Genomic DNA, 27,058 nt, shown 5'->3' with positions numbered 1-27,058 from the left:
GTACCTAAATTTAATTTGAAAGAGATAGTTTGCTTTTTTTTTTCTTTCCTTTTAAGTCTAGAGCAATGCCCTAGCAAGTCTACATATTTGATTGTGAGCACACAAGAAGAGGGAGATAAATTTTATTTGTTTTAGTAAACAGTAACATGCTCAGACACAAGAGTAGAAATACAAATGAAAGAAGAAAATTCATTAGAATAGTAAGTTCTAGTTTTCTTAGCCATATTAAACAGATGTTCACCTCCAGTAAGCATTGATTTGTCTTTATAATAAGATACACTGTTTTGCTAAGAGGTGAACTTCACCATTCATCATAATTGTGCTACCACATTCTTACCTCAAGCCATTTTCTAAGAACAGACACAAACTTACAAGACCCTTTTTTCCCTGTCCTGCTTTTCTAAAAAGTGTCCATCTAGTTTCTACCTTCCATCCTGTACTCTTGCAAATTTACTGTTACTTCTATCAGTTACAAGCAAATACTAAATAATTACAGCTGTGGTAGTGTTGTTCTTGGTTTTGTTTATTTGTTTGTTTTTGGTGTAAAGTCTGGGGTAAAAAGTGACCCAATATGATGCATAAATAGTGAAAGCGATTAAACTGTTTCCAGGAGTCTGCATCAGACTCTAAGCTTCTTTTTGTTCTAGCCCCTGCTTTTCCCATTTTGTTACTATTTTCTAACAATCACTTTACCACGGAGCTACACATTAGCACATTATGCTGCTTATTTAATTGTACTGTACAAATGCCTCCGTTCAGCATGAATTGATTACTGTTAATTTGAATATAAAGAATTGGGTCTGGGGTGTGTGCAAAATACAGACATCCATGTGCATGTCTATATTTTAAACAGGTATTTTTGATTTCAAGGTTTTAATTAGCATTGCAAGATGACCACAATATTCATTAGTGAGCGCTATAAGATATACAGGTAGTCCTAAAGAAGCACTAACAACAACAAAAAATAATCGTGAACTATCTCAATCAACATGAGCAAAAAGGTCTTTTTAGAGGCTATTTCTTGCTGTCTGTGATGAAGAAGTTGTTTAACCTCATAATTATAGTTTAATTCCTGAAGTGAACTTGAGGTTGTGGTAGTTGTAGGTGAAATATTTTCAGACCAATGAACACAGGTGGGATGTAGCCAGGGAAAATGAACTGGTGGTCTGTAATTAAAAATACCATGATGTTCTGCTCGAAAAACTTTGAAACACTTGGTATTTCAGCTGGACGGGAGAACAAAGGTGATGCAGGCTAAAACGCACCTCTAGTGCAGGTTATTGCATACAATTTAAGGTCTTTGTCCCAGCTTTTTTCCACTGCAGATTGTTCTCTTCAGCCGATGTGCCTTAGCTTATTACCAAAGCTCCTGCAAAGGGTAGGGCCTCTCCCACTGCTTTTCAGAACAAAGCATTCCATAACTGGGCAAATACTGGTGCATGAACGTTTTTTTTCCATGTTGTGTCCACTTTTGCAGTCTCCACAGGCTTCAAAATGTGAATGTAACCCTTACACTGAATAAACTCTTTCCACATAGCCTGTGCTAATCTTAAACACTATGATGTCATCCAATCTCCACAGTATTGGTGAAGCATGTTTTAATATTCCAGCTCTTTTGATCTTGTCTCGTAAATCCCTCAATCTCCTTAATTATTTTAATTGCTCTTCTTTAAATTCCCCTTCAGTGTAATTTTCTAATAGGAAGATTCCCCCAAAATATCCCAGGCATGACCTAGTTAAGCAGTAGGCAAAGGTAAGTCATGCCAAAGGAGCGGAAGAGAAGTCTGTTAGTTCCTTCCTTGGTAATGGGATCCATCACCTGGATGCTTATATTCTGTGGGCTTTCTGACGCTCTGTAAGACCATATATAACAAGTGGCTAATAACTGTCCTTTAAAATGAAGTTTAAGAAAGACTCTATACTATTCTCTGAAATAATTCATTAGCTTTTTCAGCTCTTCAGTTGAAGTCCAGTGATTACCAACCATAAAAACAAGGAGTATGGTAAGATGACAGTTTGTTCTTTTTCTTTTTTTTTTTTTTTTCCCCACAGCAAATTTAATTGGAAAGATGATTCTCTACCTGTCTTCTAGTAGCAGTCCACAATGTTTGGCCTTAAACAGCAAAATTAATGCCAGGAAAAGATCTGCAAGACAAATTGATGTTCTATTTTTTTTTTCCCATGTAAACCTGGTGAAGCTGCTTCATGGTATATAAGGGCATAATTGAGCTAGGCTCCTGGCACGTATGAACAAATACTTGTAGGTACTTAGGTGACAACATCACTATTACCTTCTTCTGACTATTCCACAATGGAAAGATAACGTAATTAGTTCAGCTAAACAAAAGGCTTTGGTAATTTCTTCGCCGGCCACTGAAGTCTAAGAAAGAAAAAAAGAATTCAGTAAGCTTCTTATGTACATGAGGTACTGAAACAACTGCAGCCACTGTAAGCAGAGGTGAGAGACATAAGAGATTCATCAAATACAGGAATCTTCCTGGCTGCCTTGTGGCAGCTGCATGTCTGAACGAAAAATCAGCAGAAAGACCAGAGAAGGGAGCAAGGAAGAGTGATTTATTTATTTATTTATTTATTTATTTATTTTTAAGGCATGGCACTAAGAAAAAGCAGGAATCTTGGTGAAATGGCAGCAAGTACACCCTATCTACTTGCATGTGGGGAATGAGGGATTATATGATCCCCTGTAACATCCAGGATTGGATCAAAGATATTTAATGGGAACCTGCAAAGCCCAGGTTTTTGGCTAACTTTGGCTATTTTGGAGAGAGAAAAAATAATAATAATAAAAAAAAGCTTCTTATGGATTGACTGAGTCAATTAACACCAACCTGACAAAGCTGTAGTTATTGCAGATCTGCAGACATCTATGCATTTTTTGATGCAGTTCACCAGTGAATGTTTTTGCTTTGATCACGGTGCATGTGGAATTGTACTGTTCAAAAGGAGGACAATCTACACTTACATTGAAAAAATGTTACTGCAGCTTATGGAAATAATGACGGTAGTACATTAGCTTGGGTGATAATGATTATTTGTAAACTTCTTTTGTTAAAGGTGTGGAATCACATGAAATCACCGATGCCGTGGCATTGTTCAAATTACATCTCAATCCTGCCAAGACCTCTGCAAGAAAGGAACCAAGAGCTGTAAGATGTGTAATAACTGACAAAATTAAACACCAATCCTATCACTAAATAGTTATAGATGGTGTGTTTTCTGGGTTTGTAACTACACATGGCTCGTACCATTTGTGGCTTCAACATGCAATTTTTAGTTATCCTTCATTAAAAACAAACAACAACAACAACAACAAATCAAACAAAAAAGACTTGAAATGAAGGGTTTTAAGGATTCTCTGGTGCTAGCTCGCCTGAAGCAAGCACCCTGCTTGCTCAGCACAGGCCTTGGGCGAGGAGCAGCTCTGTGGCAGCTGCACGGCCCCAGCGCTGAGGCCACCATCGCCATTGGAAGCTGATCCATGGCCTTAGCGCTGGGAGAGAGTTAAGGGATTTTGGGTGGCGGGGAAGCGAATTGAATCTTAAAGGAAATCGAGACTGGTTTTTATTTTTTATTTTGCTTTGTTTTTTCCCCAGCCGTAACGACTGGCCCCAGCAGGACGGCGTGCGGAAGCCCACAGTGGGAGCCTCAGAGGGGCGGGCACCGGCACCGCTGAGCGGCCCGCGGCCTCCGGCTCGGGGAGCCACCGCGGCTCCCGACAAGCCGCCGCCATCTCCCATCGCGGGTCCCAGCCGCGGCCGCCATCTCGGCCAAGAGCCGCATCCCGTCCCCTCCCTCCCGCTAACGGCCGCGGCGCCGCCATCTCGTCCCGCCCCGCCCCGGGCCTCCCGAGCCCCGCCCGGTGCGGGCCCATCGCCGCGGCGCCGCCGCAGCCCCCGCGCCCATATAGGCTGCCCCGCCGCGCTCGCCGCGCCGCTGCCTCCTCCTCCAGGCATGGCACAGGGCTCTACCTCACTATGGCAGCAGCAGCGCGGCACAGCACCCTGGACTTCATGCTCGGCGCCACAGGTACCCGCGCGGGCTCTGAGGGGACCCTTCCCGCACACCTTTCTCCCCATCCCTGGGGGGGTCGCCCCGGTGGGAGCGGCGGTGCTCGCCCTCCTGCTGGGCCCGGCTGCGGCAGCCCCGCTCCGTCCTCCGCCGCGCAGATGCCCTCGTTTCTCGCTCGCCCGCCGCCGCCATCACCGCCCCCGGGCTGCCTGCGCGGTGCGGTCCCGCCGAGGCCTCCGCCGGGGCCCGCCGCCGCCTCCCGCCTCGGGCAGGGCCCCCGGCCGCGGGGGTGTCGCTTGGGGTGGAGATGGAGGCCTTAGGGTGGCGGTGGAGCCCCGTGAGGGTGGGAAAGGGTGGGTGAAAGGCATGGGGGGGGGGGCGGGGGGGGTTCGTCCTTAATCCCACAGCAGAGGCATGAGGGGAGTCGTTGGAAACGAAAGGCAGCGTCGCTCCGCGGCTGGCTGGCTGGCTGTAGGGGGCACGGTGGAGCCGAGAACCAGGAGGAAGCCACCACGTTTCTCGGCAGGCAAAATGCGTGAAAAGGCCCCCTCGTTCGGGGGGAGCCCTGCTGGGGGCCGAGCGCGGGCAGGGGTGGCGGTGAGACACCCCCCCCCTCCGGCCACTTGCTGCCTGGTCGCCCCCCACACAACACTTCCATTTATTGTGTGTTTTTTGTTTGCTTTTGCAGGGAGGTAGGAGTGAAGGCAGTTCTCCGCATCTACAAAGAAAATCTGTCGATAGGTTGAGTGGGGAGAGGGGTTTCTCTGTCCCCAGGGCTTTGTTGCGCACTGTGCCCTTCGTGAGGTTGCTGTGTTGGAGCCTCAGGGAGACACTGAGAGCAGAGAGGGGGGAGGATGTAAATGGAGTTGTTCTCAAAGCAGTTTGCTTTAGAATATGCAAATGTGCTTCGAGGTGAAAGTCTTTAGGTGGTTTTATGGTGAGGTCTTACAGTGCAGCTTAGTCACTCATGGTAAGCAGACACCAAGCACGCTGTGCGTTATCCTGCCATTTTCCTTAGAATCATAGAATCATTCAGGTCAGAAAAGACCTTCAGAATCATCTGGTCCAACCATCCCCCTACCACCAATGTCACCCACTAAGCCGTGTCCCTAAGCACCATGTCCAACAGTATGAACAGAACCAAGAAGCTAAGCCAGTCTAAAATCCAGTTTTGTGGAACCTCCTGTTCCTCCCCAGTCCCAATGCAGTGATCTGTTTGCCTGCTTGGTGCACAGAGCTCTCATGCATTGCAGTGCTGGCATCTGCAGAGGAGTCAGAAATGTTAGAGGAAGGTGTAGGACTAGGTGTACTGAAAACAAACCAGAGTTGTATTAACTGCTCTATGATATTTAAAACTATACCATTAATTAGAGACCGTGATAATGATCTTAAACACTTCTCACTCCATTTCCGTTTTCTTTTGAAGACAGTGCTTGCATCTTTCACCAATTAGGATGGATGCAGAAGTGTTGCTGTGCAGACCAAAGGAGGGAAGAAGCTTTTTCTCCTTGTGTTTGTTTCAGCACAATAGACATTTGTAGTGAGAGGCAAAGAACTTTTCAGAGCCCGTGACAGCTCTGTAGTTCGCTGTAGTGTATGTTTCGTGTGGCATTTTCCTTTTGTCTAGTGCTTGTGGCCAAGCCATAAAGAGTTGTCTGTAGAGAAAGATTGGTGAATGTAGACTTGTGTTAAAGGACTTAAATTCTAATGCAAAATCATGGAACATCAACTATTTTTTTCTAACTTACTTAGTAAAACTTCTGAATGTTCTGAAATGACTTCTTATAATCAGATGCGTGGTTTTGAACCTTCTATTATCTTGTGAGGGTAATACTACCACTACATCTCAGCTGAAGCTGTAGCATCCTTGTATTCTAGAAAATGCATAATCTGCTAACTTCTTGGTTGATGCACACTCTTTGTTCCTTGAAACATTATCTGCCCTCAGTTCTTGATGAGTTACTTTTGGTAGGTTCTAATACAGCTGTTGACTCCTAGCTTGTAGAAAAGCAAGACTTTACCCTCTGAGAGCAAGTATTTTTCAATAGTTCGTTCATATTCCATTATAATGCATCTTGCAGTAAGTGTACATGGTCATGGTGTCTTCAAGTAAGAACCTGCATATGATTGAAGGGTTTGGGTTGGAGGGGACCTCAAAGATCACCCAGTACCAGCCTGCCTGGCATGGGCAGGGATGCCACCCACCAGACCAGGTTACCCAAAGCCCTACCCAGCCTGGCCTTGAACACTTCCAGGGATGGGGCATCCACAGCTTCTCTGGGCAACCTGTGCCAGGTTATATACAAGGGTGGTTATGTATGATAGTTGAAGTCATTTGAATATAATGTTTGAGTGTTTGTTTAACACCCAATATAGTATCTATCCAGTATTTTTCCTATTCCTGAAAGGAAGAAGGACTGCTGGTATTGTCTAGTATCAGGATTGAACATGACTGTAAAGTGTGGGATAGTCTTTCTGAGTTGTTAACACTTTATAGGAATCTCTCCTTATTAATCCTCTTGCGTGTAACTTGTTTTAATCCTCAATCTTTTGAGGGTCCTGAGGGAAGCTGTAGTTGGGTATCAGTGAAAGGATTTGGAGGGGATGCAGCTCTGTAGGACCTCAGGCAGAGTTTGGATCTCAGGTAGGATTTTATCACGTTAATACTTGTGCAGCTATTAGCTAGCGACTGCTTATGCTGTAGAATGGTGTGCATTCTGATGGGTGATCCCTATGGGCTTATTTGCTTGTCATGTGCCAAAAACCTTCAACGGCAGCCCTGTTGTCTTTAGGCAGTTCAGTTTGTTCAGGATATGGGACTGTGGTCCATGTTCAGTTCATTCTTCAGAATAAAAGTGTGTACCCAACAAGTATCTTGAGAATGAATAATTGGAATATTAGGCTTTTTTTAATATTTGCTGACCTCCCTTCTGTGAGGTTGGTAGTTGGACGTATTGAGTGCTGCCAGTAATGGAAGCATGGTTGTAGAAGTGAAAAAGGAGAAAGTGGGATTTCCTTTTGTGTTGGTTTCAGATCGGGGGTGGTGGGAAGGGTGAGGAAAAACACTGCTTTGGGAATGGGGTTGCTTGAATGAAAACATGTACCTCAATCTCCTGAAAGTTAAAAGAAAACTGCTAGATTTAGTAATGTACTACAAAATCTACAAATTAGAATAAAAAAGGCTATTTTGACTGTCTTCATGATTATGTCTTCATAATTACACCTCATCTAATGACGCATCTTCATTTCAAAAAAAAGAAGTGTTAGGTATAAGTAGGACCGAATCCTTGTCAGCTGGCTAATGCAACCTGACTTTATGGTCAGCTCCTCAAGCTCATTAAAGTAGGAACTGTGGGGCTTGATCTGTTGGGCAGAAGTATTTTGTTTATCTGTGGCTGCCTGAGCAGATAACCAGACAGCTTCAGCAGGCAGACAGCATAGTGTTCCTTATCCTGAAATGCACAAAGACTGTTTTAACAAACCTCTCCTTTATGAAAAAGGACACTGTTCATTCACCTTCCTTAATTGGGGCAGAGAAGGCTTTAGTTGTGCCTTTTACTTCTGGGCTAATGACATTCTTATTAATTGGTTAGTTCATCAGAAATGAGGAATTTGGGACTTGAGTTACTTAGTTTAACGGCTTCATTATGAAAGTATGTAATGCTTGAGGTCTTATACCTTAACAGAATTGAGTTTAGATTACTACATAATGTAAATCTGCTCATACATGGGAGTGTTTTCATCCATGCATGAAGGTGTCATAGGAGCTTAGTTTTCTGTGCTGTTGAATATAGAAATCCTTAATGTTTTTCAAGATCTTTTAATGAGAGGGAAAGATATATGGAGACTCCATTCAGACTTGTTCTTTGTTACTTGCATTGGGAAGTTGCTTTGAAAACTTAAGTTAGTTTTCCAAGAAGCTCTTAAGTTTTACATTTTAGTGCTTGGGATTATTGCTTGGGGCACAGGGGATTATACAGTTCATTGTGCAGCTGCATGAACAGATGTGCTGGCAAGACTGAGGGCAGGGCGTAGATGAGTGAGCTGTTTGGGGGAAAGCAGAGATTGCTGGAGTTGATGCAGTTAATGAAAGAAACTAGTGAAACTGTTCTGTGGATTTGCTCACACTGGGAGTTACAGGGCTGTACTGCAGGTAGGGCAACACTTGGGTTTCTAAGAAAAGGGGTAAGTGGACATGTGCGTGTATGTGTTCTGTTTTTTCTTCAAGTTAGTGTTTTTTATGGAGATGGAAAGAAGAGGGAGAAAGAAGAACCTGCAGGCTGAGCCTCCTTTTTAGGTCTTCTGCCTGTAGCTTTGTTTCTGTCCATGGGATCAATTGCTTAATTTTGTGTATGTGTATGTGGAAGAAGTGTTAAGCCTGTCATCAGCAGGAATGCATTTAAATAATAATAAAAAAGCTAATAGCTGCAGCACTTCACATCCACTAACATTTTAGATGTGGGTGATATATTAAGAGGTGAATAATTTACTAACAGCTTTCTTGTGCATACCTGAACTGGCACCATGGATATTGTATTTGACTTGCAAATTTTTTTCTTTGATTAGTGTTTTGCTCTGTAATTGTACTTACCGAAGATGAGCTTCATTTACAAAAAGGGTGGGTTGTGTGTGTTTTTTTTTTGAGGCACTTTTTTAAAGCAGAGGCACTAACTGCTTTGCAAATTAGTTAAAATACATGAAACTGTACTGGCTGAAGCATTCATTACAGTGTAAGAAGGTGCTATTAACTCTGCTGGTAATGCTATGTCTTAGACTTCCAGCCCATTTTTTATGCATAAAGAAATGCCATCAGGTGAAGCCTGAATATATATGGTCTAGGGGGTGTAAAGATTCAACAGTCCTCACATCCATTTTTTTACAGCTGTTTGAATAATACTGCCTTATGTACTGCAATGTTTGACATCCTTGAATATATATAAAAAAAAAAAAAAATGGTCATATTGTTCTGAAAAAGTCCAGTTTATAAGATGTTTCAAGTAACTCTACAAAACATTCTTTCAGGCTTGAGAGTGTTTCAACAGGTGATAATATTGTTTAAAATGTGAACAGTTTATATTACCAGTTGGTGGACTTGAGTTTACACATGACCGGGAGAGACAAATGAAGCTAGTGGAGTGGAGGTGTTAAAACCACATTTGTTGATGTTAAGGCTCAAGCCATGTGTCAGATGAAGGAAGCTTTCTGAGCACGTAAATATGCTGTGTGCAAAGGTGGTGTGTCAGATGTAATGTGTGAGAATGTTGGTTTGCAAATGCCTTTGGCTTCTGTCTTCAGGTACTGCTCAGCACTGATGATCTGTTGGGATACAGCATTACAAGAGGTTTAATGAAATGCAGCCTTCCCATGCAAAATTAAACTTGACCAAGTAGCAAGCCTTGGGAGAGGCTGGGTTGAGAATCTTAAACATTTAAAAGATGAAAGATGCTTCCAATGTGTTGTCCAGAGCAGTGCAACAAATATTTCATGTAATGAGTTTTGTATATTTCAAGTCTGTTGGTGTGCAAAGGCTTCATCTGTATTGAAAAATAGTGAATTTATACAAAGTGGAAAAACCTGTAATACCATTACAGGGTGAAATAACAGTGTAGGGGAAACTAAACAGAGCAGTGTGACTTTTCAGAATGTCAGATGTTGCTCGTAAGGCCTGTAAATGTTTCTTCTAGAGCTACCACAGGACTACAGGGTTTCGGATGAACTGTTCAGTGTTGTTCCAGAAGATTAGTAATTAAAAAGTTAACTATCAGTTAGATGTAATTAGATCCCAGGAATAGCAAAACCACTTCTAAAGTATGCATTTTTCTGAAAAATCCAGAAAGTCATTTGTCAATGTCAGAGTGAATTGAAGAGACTGTTTTTAGCATTCATTAAATCTGCATGTGATCACTGTGTACCTGCAGAAGGTAGAGTGACCCAGCAGTTCTTTGCTGCTTTTATCCTCCCTTTTTTTTTCCTCTGTGGTGGCTGCTCCCAAATAGCTTTTGCTTTGGAGTTGTCCAGGTTGCCAGAATTTGGTGTCTTAAACTTTTTTCCCTAGTGGAATGTTCCTGTAGGACTCACCCTGCTGAACTGAAAGATGTTCCTCTAATACAGCTGGCTGGAAATGTTCCCTCAAATGCTCCTAACAGCAACAAGGGCTTCTAGAAGCTTTGCCAAAATCAAATGAGGTAAAAGCCATCGATACGTTCTCTGTGGTGTGTTCTCTTTAAAATTCATCAGTGCATTGTGGTGTGGGAGCCATCAGAAGTGAGCTCTTGGATATTGATGAATCTACAGGCAGTGAGTAAACCAGGAAAACGTGTTTGTAATGCTTGACTTGCTGAGTAACTCTTTCCTCAGTTATGTCGGAGATGATAATCAAATGCTTATACAAATATAATCAAGGTAGGTTCTGGAAGGTGGTGGTTGTCTTCATTCTTCCCATCAAGTAGTTTTAGTTTCAGACATGCTGCGAGTGTGTTAACCTTGACTTTCCTGGCTCTGTTCTAGGTAGCCATTGTTACAGTGAAAGGTTTCTTTTCCTTTCTTTGGTATTCTACCAATGGCGACTGTGAAGATTGAGCTTTCCTGCAGACCAGCATCTGCTTTGTTTGATTGCTTATTGTTTTGCACTGATAAACACTTTTAAGGGGACTGTTGTGGAGGGTAGATACTTGCTCCTAGAGATCTCCACAGGATTGTGGCATGTGGAGGCTGCATGTACCTGGTGTTCTTCTAAGCTGCTTCTAAGCTCTACCTGGCATACGTCAGGTGAGCAAGTGCATAGAGGTTCTGGGGGACAAAACTGTGGAGACCAGCAAAATAAAGTTAGTAAATGTTTTTAACAAGGCTGAGCTGCTTTCCTTAAGTGACCTGTTTTAAGCCTTCTCTGAGTCAGTCTGCAAGATTTAATGTCTGCTGAAGTGTGTGGCTGCATTTGTAACAATCCGCAAGATACTTACATCCTCAGCTGGTCAATAGGATTCATCCTACTCTACCACTGCGTGATCTTAAAAAGCAAAATGGCCTGCAGTGAGGGTCTGATCTTCTCTGAAAAGTCAAGAATATATTAACTGGAAAGTGCCCCTTTGGTCTGACTGGGTGGTGGGGAAATCAGTATGTGGCACATGATTATAAAAATACATTAATAAGCACTTCAATGTCTACACCTAAAGTTAGTTTTCAAGTGAGTAAGCTCTAAATTGGTAGTGTTTTCTTGTTCTTTCTGCAGCAACTAAATCTGTGTTTGAAAAGGTGTGGTAGTACAGCTGATAACTTCATGTGTGCTAGGTGCTTGCTTTATTTAAGTAAGAAAACAAACATAATGCTTGTATTGGTTTATTGGCTATCTTTATGTTAAAGCATTCTTTCATTGCTGTGATTAGATTCTTACACACCACACAAGTAGTTCTGTGGAACTCCCTCCTCCCCCCTTTTTTCTTTCCTTTCATAGCATTTTAGTGTGGCACTAGCAAGAGCTTCTAGTTAAGTTCTGGTCTTTGGCTGTCTCAAGTCACATTCGTTTACGGCCAGGTAGGTCACTTCCAAGTTGCTGTGTGCAAACAGCTGCTTATGGAGCAGCTGTTAAAGAAACTAAAGAAAAAGTATGTTAAACCCAGCTACAGGCTGAAAGGTCACACAGATTTGTTTTATCAATATTAAGATACTATAACATGGACTTTAATGCTCTGAGATCACTGCAACTCTGTAGTGTATTTGGACTTCTGAACCTTTGGGTTAATTTAATTGAGATTAAGTTATGCTTGTATTCAGTTCTAAAATTGCAACAAATTATTACATGCAGAGTTTGTCTTAATAGAAAAATGGCATGCACTGTACAGGCAATTCTGTCTCTTTTTTAATAAAGATGCCTGTACCTATGAGAAGTTAACTTTATTTTGACGCTTGACTTTGCAGTTTGGCTCACCTGAAGGCTTGCTGTCCTGGTAAGAAGGGGGAGGGAGGGAGTAAAGCAGAAAAGTATATTTCATGCAACGAGTATGTTCTTTAATGTTTCTTGGTCTTTTCATTCTGCCCCTTTACTTTGGCGTTCTCTCCAGTGAGAATATGTAAAAAAAAAAAAAAAAAAATCTCTGTAGGATAGTGGTATATCTGCTACCTAGATTGTATGCTTCTGGTGTATTCTAAAAGCACTAAACAGCATAGTTCTTAACACCAAGTCATAAAATAGATGTAGAATGACCATTGATACCCGAAATGTGATATTCACTTGGAGTGACAAAAAATAATTACATATTAGAATCCTTTTTTATTTTAATGGTGCTCTGCTGCTGGTGCAGGTTTGCTATGCAGCAGAGGTCCTGTTATAGTAAGAAAATCTCCTTGATGGAAGGATTACTGTTCCTAGGAAAGCATTTGTAACAGATCTTGTGTGATGAGGAATAAACAGTGCAACCTTGTTAGCGTTCCTTACTTCTTCATTTAAATGATGTGTTTGAAATTTCACGGGAGTTTGAGATAAAGGGTGGGAGTGCTGTGATATATAGTCCAATAAATCTTCTGTTCTGTTCTCACTAATTAAACTCTGTCATGGTGTTTTGTGACTGAATGTACTGAAATAATTCCTGTCCTTCTAAATCTGTCCTTCTAGCAGAATTTTACTACTTTTCAAAAAATTTTGCCTTTTTAAAAAAAAACTTAGTGGAAATTAAACATTGACTCTCAAATGCTACCACTGAAAGCATTCTACCTTTTCACTTCTCCTTGATTGTGGAGCCACCGTGCCATTCTCAGTGTTGAATTTCAAATGATTAAGATAAACAATTGTGAAAGTGTTAAACATAAGTGCCAAGATAGTGATTGTAAAGTCCATTTTGCAAGATATGTGCTTACTAGTGTTACTTTGAGATATGATGTTACCATTATTCTGCAGTTTGGTAATAGGTCATCCAATTAATACTGGATTAATTTTTAATCCAGCCCACTAACATTGGCATCCAATAACTGAGATTTTATGCACCTGTAAAGCACAGACTTCAGGCTTAAGCCTTAGTGATGTCCAAACGTATTTTTGAGACTGAGGCTACAGAAGCCTTCAGGAACTCCATATTCACAAAAAAAACCCACTGGGATATTTAATACACAAGGTCACTTTTAGTTTTATATGTATAGTTGATTAAACTTTGGGTTATCCTAATACAAAAAGCTTTGAATAGAGGGGAGAGTGAAGGAGTAATTTTTCTAGTGTAGCTTTTCTGTTACTGAAGTGGCTGGAGCTCATAGACCTGTCGTTGCTGAAATCTTAAAGATTTCTTTGAGTATCACCTTAAAGGAGATCGAAAAAAAAAAATCTTACTCCCCTTCAGTGAAGGAGTTGAAAAACAAAGGAAAAAGTCAAACCACTTCTTGCAAGGTTTCAAAAGGGAGAGTGAGGGGAGGTGTTACTGACATTTGAATAACAGAAGGTCAACAGGCTGCACCTCTGGCAATGATGCTTCTGTTTCTATATACACATGCACTTTGCACAGCTTGCAGAAGTCAATGAACGGATGTTCATGATCACTCTACTGTTGCTTCTGACTGAATTCTTGCTGAATGTGACTTTTTTTTAAATTACTGTGAGGTTGGTTGAACACTGGAACAGGTTTCCCATGGAGGCAGCGGAGTCTCTGTCTATGGAGACAGCCCAAACATGACTGGTGTGGCCCTGAGCAACCTTCTGCCACAGACCCTGCTCTGAGCAGGGGCCTGGGCGAGATGATCCTCTGCGGTACCTTCCTTCCAACCTCTGCCATTTGGTGGTAGTGGATGTCCTGACTGTGCCCCAGTGGGATGCTGTTTTGTTGTTTTGGTAGAAAAGTCAGACCTTCTGTGAAATGTACTTACTTTTCCCTGTCCCTCCTTCTTATAGCAGCATTATCTCTTACAATATGTTGAGTCTGGTGCATGAGATGACACCAGTGTTAATATGAAAGAGAGGCAGGAATGTAGAAATGAGGAGGAGTGGGAGTGTCCTGTTTGGTGGCAGTGCACTCTTAGATTGGTATCCGTCAACAGAAGGAGAACATCTTGGGTTGAGTCCCTAACCAACTGGATGCTTTGGGGAAAAGGTGGTTAGTAGCTATGGGGTGTATGTGGGGAGGAGGGAGGGAGCAGGTTGCTTTAACTTGTGTAGAACAGTCTTAAAACTTAGTACTGTGGGAGATGGTTGCTTTTCATAAGTACCTGTTAACACATCAAGCAAAAGCTAGCTTATTTGTCCTGGGGATTCATGAAAACCAACTTCGGGGAGTTATTTGGAGGGGGCCCTTTCTCTTACAAGTGAGGGGTGGATTTATTTACTCGTTTTTGAGTCAAAAGGACCAATTTAGGCAACGTTTGTTCTGAGCTCTTAGCTAAGCCTGCGATGTTTGTGTGTGAATCTCTCTGGATAGCATATTTCAAGCATTAGTGTGCTCTGCACTCATGTTTCTGTGCAGGAAGATGCTTTTAACCAGGATGAAAGGAGTACGGCTTTTAATTAAAACTTGAAAACATTAAAAAAAAATTGCCCTGTAAGGGTCGGTGACTAAGTGCTAACTAGTTGACTGCAAACTACTATGTACTGCTGTATATTCTCATGCTGAGGGTGGAGGAGCCCTAGTAGGGTGAGGCTGAGGATGAGAAATAAGGGAGGGGTTGGCACTCCAACTGTAATTTTTCTTTTACATTTGTTTTAGTGTCTTAAAAAAAAAAAATCTAAAACCTCTGAAATATAGGCATTGGAGCCTAAAGTTTCTTGTGAGTTTTGGATTTCAAAAAAGCTTCAGACTTGCCCAGCACAATGACTTGAAATGGTGAATTTGCATGGCTCTGAACAGAAACAAGGTGCCAGTTGTTGAGGCTGCTCTAGACTCTCAGAATCTTCACACATTTTGAATGTGTGCTAACTCTTAATGAATTCTTAATGAAGTACTTCATTTCATTTGATTTCTCTTCACCTTTCTCTATTAAAAGTGTAGCTACCAAGGGAAAAATGCAGCAGTAGTGCCAAGGCATATATAAATGCTTTAATGCATCCTACTCTTCTGGTTGTGTTACATTCTTCCTTCCTAGAGGAGAGGGCTCAAAATCAGGGTTAGAAAAACTTGAAGCTGGAAATGGGGTGGGTGTTCTCAAATGAGATCTAATCTGTTCCCATAACTTAAAGATTTTGTAAATCCTTTGGTATGAGGAGGTCTTGAAACAGAATATTTTTAGAGATAGTCTGGTCCAATAACAGATTATTGAGATCAGAGTTGGAGAATCTGGATGAAACTGGCTGGTGTTATGCATGAGGCCAGCCTGGATGCTTACAGGAACTGTGGACTTTGAGCTGCCCTCATATTGACAGATGGCTATCAGTTAATGGCTTTTTGGCTGCTAAAACTCCAGAGGAATGTCTGCAACCCAAAGCATCTCTTCTTGGAGTTTACTGGGTTGCCAAGACTGCATTGCTTGAACTGACTGGTCACTAACTGTTTTGAGAAATATGTATATCAAATCTTCTGCACGATGTTCTGGTTTCTGCTCTCTGGAGTTGAAACTCTGGGCCTTTTCATTGCTTCTGGCAAATACCAAATACTTAAAATAATATTTCACACTTGGTAACTTGAGTTTGCTTTCTGAAAGTGTGGAAAAACAACTAAAACCACCTGACAGCCTACTTGAATTAACATTTTGATGCAGATTCAAAGATGTTCTGCTGTTTTTATTGCCATTGCCCTTTTCATTTATCTTGCACTTGACATAGCATATCTGAGCTTGGAGTGAGGTGGTGGCAAGTGGATTTGGGTGAGAGATCTTGAGATTCCCGAGTCTTCGTGATGCCTTCAAGCAACCACTGATGCCTTCAAAGGAGTCTCCCAACTTCAGAGAACTAATTAGCCCTCCGAGGCAAACCTTATGTGGTATAACGAAAGGGAGACCGATGAAGGTACGCATTGTTATTTTAATTTCCTGAAACTAATCGCATAATAGAAAGAGTGCAGTCAATCTTTTGCCTGGCTGCTTAGCAAAGAAATCTGTTGTAGAGTGATGAGCAAGCAGCTAGTTGAGGGATTGGTATCTTCATGGAGCAGAAAGGTATCTGTAATGACTTATCCTATGGTCTCTGCCAAGGCACACCCAATAGCAGTTGCTGAAGTTGTTGGAAGCTGGTAGGCTAAATGTGATATGAACACTTTGGTTCTTCCAGGGAACTACTTTTCTATCTTATTTCTTCAATGTCTTGCAAGAGCTGCAGAAGTGAAGTGGTTTGGGAGTTAGTTGCATACCAGTTCAGAGTGGGTTTCACACTGATTTACTGGTCTGGAAGGGTATGACAAACATTAAACAGCATTATTGTCCAACAGCATTACTTTGGTAAAGACATAAGAACTGAGGGAAGGAAAGGAGCATGGGTTTCTCAAAAAATGAGGCAGGAAATAAAGGAGCAGTGAAAGGAAGCAAATGGCAAGCAAGGAGAGGGGACCACATGTCTAAAGTGCCAAAAAGTTTTGTGAATATATCAGCCTTGAAGCAGCTGCTCCTGTCTTCCCCAAAATAAGGGGGCTGATGAGTGCTGGAAACTGAAAGTTTAAAGTTGAGTTGTGCAAGTACTGGTACAAATAATGTGGATTTTACAGCAGCATAGGGGAGAAAAACATTCGTGTTGATAGCGGACCTTGTGGGTGTTCTGTCCGTGAGGGTCAAAATCATCAACAGTGCTTGCTTCCTACTGACTGAGGAAGAGGTGCTGCAGGGTGGCAGCAATTAAATTATTCACTGCTGTTGAACAGAACTTGTGTTTTATTCTAATTAACAATAAATTACAAAATTACAATGTGGAGAGTTAATGAGATGTAGAAGATGGAAGGTAAATATCTTGGAACATGAAGTTAGGCAATATCAGCAGTAAGAAGCAGGGCCTTTACACACTTAATAAATGTTCTTCCCAAGATACTGGGGAACTGGGTTGTTCTTCTCTTTGTGTAGAGAAAATTAAAATAAATGCTTTTTTCCCCCGTTTCAGTCTTTCTGGTTTAAAAATGTCAGTCTTTCTGGTTTAAAACATACAGGGGTAATTGCAGGCTTTACAAATGGGTAAACATAGGCTTCAAGTTATCAAACTGAGTTTAGTTGACTGGAGTTGTCTGCTTATGCTAGATGAGAAACTTTACATGACTTGGTATGTTTTTCTGTTGCTTGAAGCTTGTACAAATCAGAAACATCTTGGAAGCTATTGCTGATTGTGTCTGCAGGCTGTGCTTACTGGTTTTCAAGGTATATGCATTTGGGAGCAGGGAATAAAACAATGATTACCATAGAATAGCTCTTGAATAGATGGGCGGGGGGAACAATGTGTCATGACTGGAAGCATTTAGTTATAAACTGCATCCAAGTGGCTGTGCCAGGTGACTTCTGCGAGTAATTCTAGATCCTTACCAAATTGCATGACTGTAATAGCCTAGTCTTGTATGTATGTGAAACAAAAATGATTATACTTGCCTCACTGGGGCATCTTACAGCTTAATAGTGCACAGGCCTTCACAGACACTTGCTGGTGTGAGTGTCTTGCTAGTTTTGTTATAATTCTGGTAGGTGCAGCTTTACCAGAATTGTTGATTAACTCATGTAGTCAATTTCCATATCAACTGGCAAGTCTTATGACTTGTTTTCGGGATGCGTGTTTGAATGGAGCTTAAAGTTTTCTTCCAAATAATCTTTATTAGGACTAAAATTGTTTATGCTAAACCTGACACTTCTGAAGTCAGCATACTGATGGAAGTATCTGCATGGACAAAGTTTCAGCTTGCTTTTGGAGATTTCTTTAGTTATTTCCAGTTGGATTTTTGTGCACTTCTGGGCAAGAGTACTTTTCTATAGCATCTTGAAGACTTCATCTGGGAGTCTGCTTTGTTCTAGGTGTTGGAAAGAGGACTTTCCTTCCTGGGCTCCTGCTCTATTTCTGACATGGATAGGCATCTGTCAGAATGGCCTGACCACTCCTTGGTGAGAACGGCTCACAAACCCAATCCCTGCAATTGGTTATTAAGTTGAAGGCTGGTGTATTCTGAAGTAGGTGCTGTCGAAGTGGCAGCATGAACTTTGTTCTCCTTCATTCTGTAGCTTTTCTAAGTCACTGATGGAAGCTAAATCAATTTTCAAAGAAATGATCCCAGAAACACTTAAATTTAGCAGGCATTTAATATCCAGTAAATTCTGGAATTTCGTGCATCTTATTGATCCTACTGTTCCCACACTAAAACGCATTAAGAGTCTTCTGGGTCATTTCCCCAGGAAAGAATTTTTATGCTTTGACGTATGTCAAGGTGGAAACAAAAGCATCTTTGCTTCCATGTTACTGTGTACTAACAGTTACTTTTAATACTACTTCGTGATGAGATTCAGCTGTGTATTGTATTGAGAACTCTTGACTTTCCTCTCCACTTGGAAATGAGTATTCAGTTGACAAAGGGATGGAAGGGAAAATGACCACTGTCTGGGCAGAGCAGCTTGCCCTGTTTTGTTTTCAGTGCTTTAAGCCAAGGAAATTACAAAGCGTCTTCTCAGTGTTGGGGTTTATTTGTGGGATTGTTGTTTATTTTTGGTTTTGGGATGTGTATGTTTTTTCTTCATAACAGAAGTAATTACATGAATAAGGCCTGGCTTGGATTGTGGTAAAGTTGGTGACCAATAACAGACATAGTAAAAGTACTCATTATGTCAGTCGTAGATCTCTCTGCTCAGAGACAAAGACTGATCTAAAAGAATTTTGTTGGAATCTCCATCAACTGGAAAATAACTTAATGAGTTAGGGAGGTGGGGAGGCACAGGAGTTGAAAGGTATGTAATAAAAGGTTTTTTTGACCTTGCACAAGATCAACTGTAAACTTTAAAGCTATTGTTCACACAACTCAAAGAAATACTCCAGGCTGCCAGCAAAAAAACTGTTCAGTTTTTTTAAAAAAAAAAAATAGTTGATGTGGAAAATCTTCATTGACTTTTTTCTATCTTGCAGCTGATTGCAATGCCGTTCTTAAAGCTCTACAGCCCGTTTTTCAGGAGCAGGGAATGACAGAAACAGTTCATAACTGGGAAGATCATGGTTATTTAGCAACCTACATCCAAAAAAATGGCAGGTGAGTTTTTTTCTCCCGATAAACTTCCTATCTATCCTCCTTACAAATATTTTTCTCCCTGTATGATATCATGTTGCAGGGTGCTGGCGGGGCAAACATTTTTACCATCTTTGTGTATGAAGTGACTAAAATAAAGCAGAGTACTGCTGAGAATCTTGTCCATGTCATCTTGTGATACGGCTGTCACTAGTTGAATTGGTCCAACCCCCTGCCCAAGCAGGGGCACCCTGAGCAGGCTGCCCAGTGCTATGCCCAGGTGGCTTTTGAGTATTTCCAAAGAGGGAACCTCCACAACCTGGAACCTCACCAGCCTCTCTGGGCAACCTGTCCTTTTTTGGTGACCTGTACAGTCAAGTGCTTCCTGATGTGCAGAGCTAACCTCTTGTGCTTCAGCTTGTGCCCATTGCCTCTAGTGACTCTGGCACTAGGTACCACTGAAAAGAGCCTGTCTCCATCCTCTTTGTATCCTCCCTTCAGGTATTTATGGACATTGAGTTTCCCTGTACCTCCCCCTCCCCCCCAAGCCTCCTTGTCTCCAGGCTGAACAGTCCCAGTTCTCTCAGCTTCTCCTCATACGTGCTTCAGTCTCTTCATCTTTGTCACCCTTTGTTGGATTCTCCAATATGCCCATGTCCCTCTTGTACTGAGTAGCCCAGAACTGTAGGTAGTACTCCAGGTGCATCCTCACAGATGCTGAGTAGAGTGGAAGGAGCACTCCTCCTGACCTGTTGGTGTTTTTGGTTGTTGGTTTGTTGGTTACTTTACCTAATGCCACTCAGGACACTATTAGCCTTCTTAGCAGCAAGGGCGCATTGCTGACTCATATTCAGCTTGGTGTCCAGTAGGGCCCCTGGGTTCTTTTCTGCAGGGCTGCTTTCAAGCTGGGTGGCCACCAGCATGTACTGGTCCCTGTGGTTGTTCCTCCCTGGATGCAGGACTCTGCATTTCTTGTTGAACTTCGTGAGATTGTCAGCCCATGTGTCCAGCCTGTCCAGGTCCCTCTGGATGGCACTGTGGCCCTCTGGTGAGTCAGCCACTCCCTTCAGTTTCATGCCATCCACAAATTTACTGAGGGTGTGCTCTACTCGAATTGTTGAGATTGTTAATGAAGATGTTAAACTGGAAGGGACCATGTATTGACACCCCCCCCCGCCCCTGTGGTACTCCACTTGTTACTGGCTTCCGACTAGACATTGCACCACTGACCACTACCGTCTGGTTCTAGCCATTCAGACAGTTTTTGATCCACCTCACTGTCTGCTGATCCAGCCCATACTTCAACAGTTTCTTTATGACTATTCATGGGGGAAAAAACGAGCATTGGTGTAGTGTGCTCTTGGCAACAGAAAAAAGTTGGTCAACTTAACATTTTCTGTGGTAAAGCATAGCCCTTGTGGTATATCATTTGTTGCTCTGAGTATGAGCTTGGGATTTCAGTGTACAGGGGAGATGGAATAAGTAAAGAAAAGCTACCTATGCTCGAAGCTTTTCAGAACTTCTCTCATTTCTCAAGTAGATTACTATAGGGGAATCGGGAAAGGAGGAGTGGGGAAAACAGGATGCTGTTTCTTGAAAACCACATGGAATACATGAGCTTTACTGATTGAACCACTCATAGCAACTTCTAAGCAGATTCTTCCCTGTGTTTTGTACTGTTATCAGGTGCTTGCCAGCAGCAGTGCTTCTTGAATCATCCAGCTTTTTACTGTTGCCAAATGCAACTTTAAGCTTTTGCACCAGAGCGTAGTTGGCTGTGCTCTTATTACTGTGAGAAGATGAAGATGGGGAGATGGGCCTAGTGGCCTCCCTGTAGCGAAAGAAGGGATGGTTTGTTATGTTGTCTTGGTTCTAGATAACCCTTGGTATGGTTTACTATGCTAAGTAAAAGAGCTGGGGAGCAATTGCAGTCCCTCAGACATCCATGCTGCTGTGGACTCCTGGCTTGCTTCTTGGACTTCTTTAGGGCTACACCAACAGCTTGTCCATGAAAAAGCTGGCAGGATCCTGAGGCTAGTTTTATCCCAGAGACTACTCCCAAAAGACAATGTCAATGAAGCTCTACAGTTTGAGCTGCTTCTGTCATGTAGTTGTATCAAATAGCATTTTTCTCTCTCGTACACCCCTCATGCCGAGCTCCAGGACATGCAATGCATACAGTCAGCTTCATGATACAACATACTTATCCAGTGGCTTGAGAGCCCTTGTCACTTCAGATACTTTAAATACCAAGGAGTCCAAGTAAGACATGAAAAGATTTTCTTCTACTGTAGCACTGCTTTTCTTTCCTGAATTGTATATAGGCTGACTTGCTCTGCCAGTCCCCATGTAACATGTTGGTTTTAGCAGTCACATATAGAATTTGCCCCTTCTCCCTATAAATATGCAGGTGCAACAAACTTGCCTTTAATTGTTCTCCCTTGTGTATTCTGTGCTTCACTGTATGTATCACTAATCCAAAACGTATATGGGTTCTCCAATGGATATGATAGTTGTCAGAAAGTTTTAGTTGGGTTTGGTTTGCATATCAAATGACTATTATGAGCTTAATGTTAAATTGGGTACAAACGTTGTCAGTTGAAAAGTATATTTCCTAATGAAGATGCTTAACACTGATTTTTAGAACTTTGAAAACTTTTCATATAGCACAGGTCTTAGAGGCTTGGCTATTTCCAGATGAGTAATCCAAGAGATCATCCTGAACATAAGGTATTGAATTTTGTGAGGCAGCATCTCAAAACTGAAGAAGGAAGAACAACACTGTGCAGAAGAGCTCCTAAAGAGGAGATAGCCACTTGAAATGTGAAGTTTTCTCTAGTGCAATGCTAAGTGTAAACTAATAAAGAGTGGTTATTGCTTTCTTTTGGTGGATTAAATGCAATCTGGACTATGCTGTATTCTAGACTTACTTTCCCTAGAAGTTACACATTTTAGCTAGTTAACTCATTGTCTGTAGGGGCATGAAAGCACTTTTTCCTATGCTTTGCCAGCCCTATTGAACAAACACTGACTTTCATACAGTAACACATGCAGGAGCACTCTGTGAGTTTTGGGACCTCCGCAGTTTTGTTTCCTTGAGTCATGTGGTTTTAGTTCCCTCATGGAAATGGTGTATACTTTTTCTGTGGCAGTCTCAAACAGCCTATTTCTGTTAATGTCATGTGGTGCAGTTAGAGTTAACTGAAACAAGTGAGGGTGTAAATACAAGCCAGGAGCCTTGACAGGTCAAAAACACAAGCCAATTGACAGTTTCACAAAGGGCAAAATGAATTGGTACAGGTACATATACTGAAGCTTTGATGCTAACCAAATGGGCTTTGTTTCAATACTAGTGATTTTGTCTGCTTTTTAATTTGGAGACCTAAAACTATTGTAAGCTTTTTTTATGCTAATCAAAAACAAAAGAGAAAACAGTATCTGGTACAACTAGTGAGAAATTAACATGGGAGTAGAGACTTTCCTTCCCTCCAAAACAGAGTACTCCTGGAAATTAAGTAGTTTGTAGTGGAAGAGAAAAACAAAAATTATGAGGTACAATGTCTGAAGTTGCAGTTTTGACATGCACTTTTCTGGTAAGCATGGTGGATATGGCTGGTTAGAGAACTTCCACAACAAGCGGAGGGGGAGTAGCTAGCTCACAGATAAAAGATGTATGGGAGTTGGGGTTTTGTGAGTATGCACACACAAACACATTTTCAAACCAGCTGAAGATGTCTGAGCCCCTGCAAGATAGATGCACAGGTGTTACAACAAGTTGGGTACTAATCCTAAGAAAAGCAAATGTTTGAGTTGAGATTGTAGATGTTGTTTAGCCATGTATTACTATCTGAAGCCTGTGCAGATAACCCCAATAGCCTGTAGGGTGCCCTGTGTCACAGATTGTTGAATTGTAGGCCTGGCTCTTGACAAAACTTTGACAAAGATACTGTGTGCGAACAGCTCTGTGGAGGGCTGCAGTTGTTGAATGGATTGGAGCTGATTTAGGGATTAAGCCATGCTTTCCTGTTGTCATTACCAAAGCAACAGCTCCATGTTGTTCTTTGAAGTTAAGTAAGCAAAAGTCATGTTTGGCAACTTTACCTGGTCCATTAGTTTACTGATGTACTCTTCGGGAGGGAGAGGGGGATGAAAGCACACAGAGAGCAAACTAATCAAAGGAAGTTCAACTGAAAATATTTTACTAAATGTGTTGTCAAACACAAGTATGAATGAAATATCCGTTCATGCTCCAGAGCTGGGCAGGAAATCTCTCACTTCAGCCAATCAAGTCATTGTCTGTAGTGAATGAACGAGCTTTTCTGTGCTTTGCCAGCTCCAGTGAGCAAGTGCTGCACTGGGGAATGGTAGTATGTACTAGCTACTGTTCTGTGAGCTCTGGGACCTCAGCAGTTTTGTTTTCCTGAGATGTATGTTTTCAGAACACTGGCAAAAACTGTATACACTTTTTACGGGCCCCTTAAATAGCCTGCTTTCAAAGAAGTGTTGCTCGAGTTTGGACTGGACAGTTTAAAAAAAAAAACTGTGAAGTCTTCATTTTGCCTAATGTACATAGTACTTTATGGAACAGAGTTATATGGCCTGTTACATCTTAAGGTTTAAAAAAATAAAAGCCAAAGTAAGAAGATCATTGAAGCTGATACTGTATTGTGGTAGCCTTACTGCTCATAAATGAGTACTCTTCTGTGTACATGTACAGCTATTAGGATTTTTCTCTTTATTGTTCTTCAGTCTTCCTCACCCACATCCATCCACTCTAATGTTTCCCTGATCCCTCTTATGTCATGTTCTGCCTAAAAGCTCTTTAAAAACTCACAAAATGGGAAATCTAGAGCCAGTGTTTCTACGGTACAAGATTGTGTTTTCAAAGGCTTTGACCTCCCATATTTGTGCATCTATCTTAAGCTTCTCTATTCTGTCTGAATTCTTGTGTAGAGAAATGCAATCCTACTGGCATTCGACTTCACTGTTTGCAGCAGTGCAGGATTTAGCCAGTTGAAGGTGTTTTTTTTTTTTGTCACTGAGATGACGATGTTGAATACGTTAACACCATGGTGGGGGGGATGAGCATTTTCACTTTTTTGTTTCCCACCTTAGTGTTTTGCTAACCACTGTATGCTAGTCAGCATATTTCAAAGGAGCAGGGTGGGCATTCCTCAGTGCTGTGTCAGATGAAAATGTTGTGGTTTATTAATTGAATTGGCCAGAGTGCAAAAATGGGCTGAAGAGTCGGAAGCAGTTGCTAGGAATCAGCAACAGTTTAGAACTATGAGAGCTTTCATTGTGTTAATTTCCTTCTTTTGTAAAAAGAGAACAAGAATAGTCGTGCAGTGAAAAACTGGCTGCTTAATTCCTTAAGGTCCCTTAAGTACTTAGTAATTAAAATGAAGAGCATTTAACAACAACAAAAAAGTAGGCTTTATTAAGATAATGTCATTTTTTTTTTGGTTTTGGAATTTCCTAGTATAAACAGGTTTTCATTTCCTCCCTCATGACTAATTTGACAGGTGGCAACTTTCTTGGCAAGTTATTCTTCAAATACTTGAACTATTATGTCAGGACTCCAAGTTAGTCTTTCAGCAGATAAAAGCTTTGACGGAATGAAGAGGGCTGTTGTAGGTACCAGTCTGTTTATTCAGTTTTGATCCCTAGGGAAAAAAAAAATCCTTTCCCAAATGTGTAGGGTTGCGGCATGTCCTACTCCTCGATACAAGGAGCTAAGGCAGGGCATACATTTTGGCTTAAAATAGTTTGATTTCCCTACTTCTACTTCTTTTTAAGTTCAGACGTTTGTCCAAAACCTTTATTGGTTTAAAACAATTATTTCTTAATTTGTGCAAACATAGCAATGTAGTATTTCCTAACGTGATGTTCCCAGTTGTTCTGGGTGGCAAGATCCAGTACTGTGAAGACCCAGTAAAAGTGTTTCTGTAATCATGATGGGTTTGCATGCAAGCACAAAAAGCCTGGGTACTGCTGTAGAAGACTATGCAGATGCAACAGTAGAACCTTATTACAGTGAGGGCTGCTTTTCATGTGCAGATTTCCTTTCCTAATGGAAAGGAGAGGATCCCTCCTTATTTTTGAGCTTTTTCCTCACTGCTTTTATGACAGTACATGCAAGCACACACCAAAGGTGGTAGGTATTTTATTTCAAAACTAGGAATTATTTTTTTTCTGTGAAACAAGAAGCAGGAGGGAATTCTTGTGATGTAAACGTTAATTTTTGCAGCTCATTTATCATTTGGATTGTAAAGTAATCTTTGCTATATTTTTATGGGTAGGAAACTGAAACTGTATTATCATGGTTCTTTGACATTATGTCCCCCCAGTATTATCATAAGAGGTGCTGCTGAAAGCCTTCATTCACACATTTCGCTCAGTAGACAATTGTAACAAAAGCTAAAGTAGCCTTTGCTGTCTGCTGACTTAAGTTAGGAAGTCTGTGCGTTCAGCCTTGGCCTGCTGGTATTGCCTTAATACCACTGATCTGGTCACTTTTCTGAGTGCACGCTTGCACTGTTTAATGATGATGTGTTTTAGTCCTTACTGGCTTTTGAACTTACTTTGGGCATTGGATTTCCAGCCAGGTGATTTTTAACAAATCTATAACCAACCTGGATATGTATCAGTTCCTTGAAGGGTTTTCAAATTTAATTCCAGGTTGTTCAACATAAATTTACTGTGTGAGGGCAGAGATTATCAGCCAGACTTTCAGAACTTGAATTACTGACCACTGCACTGCTCCAGTCTGCTTTCTGCTTTCTCTCTCTACTTTCAAGGTGTCAGGACCCCATTCTTTCAGTAGAAGTAACAGTTGGACCCAATGAATGATGGTTCTGCAGCATTTTTGTCTCTGCACCCTCATGCTATCATACAGGATAAGTCAGAAGGTGTGCAGATGTGCTTTTTAGGGCAACCCTCTTCTCTGCCTCTCCTTGCCTCCTACCCCCCAAAAAAGACCCCAAAACAGAGCCAGTAATATTACTTACTGAGGAAACTTCACGGAGGCACGGGAAATTAAGACAATGCCAACTGTCAAGTCTTATAACAACCATGTGATTTTTTTTTGATTTTTTTTTTTTTTAGGAAAGGGAACTCAAGTCATGGGACAAGAAATTTGTTATTGGCTTGTTGCTTTTGTTTGTGTAAATAGCAGCCCCTGAAGTATGGGAATAGACTAGTAGAAAGATTTTTCCAGCAGTGTGAAGCTTTCTGGTATCGTGCCAGATTCAGGACGCTTAATAGCAGTGCCATCTAATGAGCTGTAAGGACCCATCTGTCCCTAGTGCCACAGTTCTGAGGGCATGGAGCAGCTCTCTTGGCTTCACCAGAAGCTGTGAGTGGTTGTATCCAGAACCCTCTGGAGTCACCGGTGCTCTCTGCTCGCTTCTCCGGTTTTGCTTAGCGCCTCCTGTATTGCAGGAAATACACATAAACTGTAACCTTATTCTTGCAAGGACAACTCCTTCACATGCTCTTAAAGGCTGAGCGAGGAGAATTCATAACTCAGAAGTTGTCCCAGGTTTTTTTGGGCTGTTAGGTAGTAATTTTGAGGAGCACCTCTGGAAGTAGACTGAATTTACCAGATAGGAATGGATAAAATGGGAAATGCAGTGGATGGACTAGGTAGATGGACTTCTCAAGGGAAGCATTCATTTAAATTGTCCTACTTCACTGAGACATAGCAGCTGAGTACTTGCTCACTGTGTGCATTGAGTATAGATGGTAGGATTTTCACCAGAGCTGTCCTTTGCAGTAGCTGGTCTGTACCAAGTACAAAGAGAAATTAGGAGAAGCAAGCAAGTAATTTGAATCCCTTTGGTTCAGTGGAGTGTAAAGTCACGGAGAGAAGTGCTTAAAAACTCAAGAGACCAGTAGAGACTTGGGGGCAAGTAGGGGTGTTCCTGCCCTTTCTTTTTTAATTTTAGTAGCTG

At 41.6% G+C, this 27,058-nt stretch overlaps 1 protein-coding gene across 2 annotated transcripts in view; it reads left to right on the top strand.

Moving 5' to 3' along the window:
- Positions 1-3,630: 3,630 nt before the first annotated feature.
- The window catches only part of SMS (spermine synthase), a 46,041-nt gene continuing 22,613 nt past the window's right edge, over positions 3,631-27,058 (top strand). The window contains exons 1-2 of one of the 2 annotated variants that reach the window (XM_050715709.1): positions 3,631-4,047; positions 19,007-19,127. In XM_050715709.1, coding sequence (XP_050571666.1) covers positions 3,996-4,047; positions 19,007-19,127 — 173 coding nt within the window. In that variant the 5' untranslated portion in view covers positions 3,631-3,995. Of the gene's footprint in view, positions 4,048-15,789; positions 15,941-19,006; positions 19,128-27,058 lie in introns of those variants that run through there. The other variant, XM_050715706.1, reaches the window with a different exon arrangement.

The sequence above is a fragment of the Cygnus atratus genome, chromosome 1 (genome assembly GCF_013377495.2).
Source record: "Cygnus atratus isolate AKBS03 ecotype Queensland, Australia chromosome 1, CAtr_DNAZoo_HiC_assembly, whole genome shotgun sequence".
NCBI lineage: Eukaryota > Metazoa > Chordata > Aves > Anseriformes > Anatidae > Cygnus > Cygnus atratus.
The sequence above is the reverse complement of the archived record's forward strand: the minus strand, read 5'-3'. Positions and strand labels throughout refer to the sequence as shown.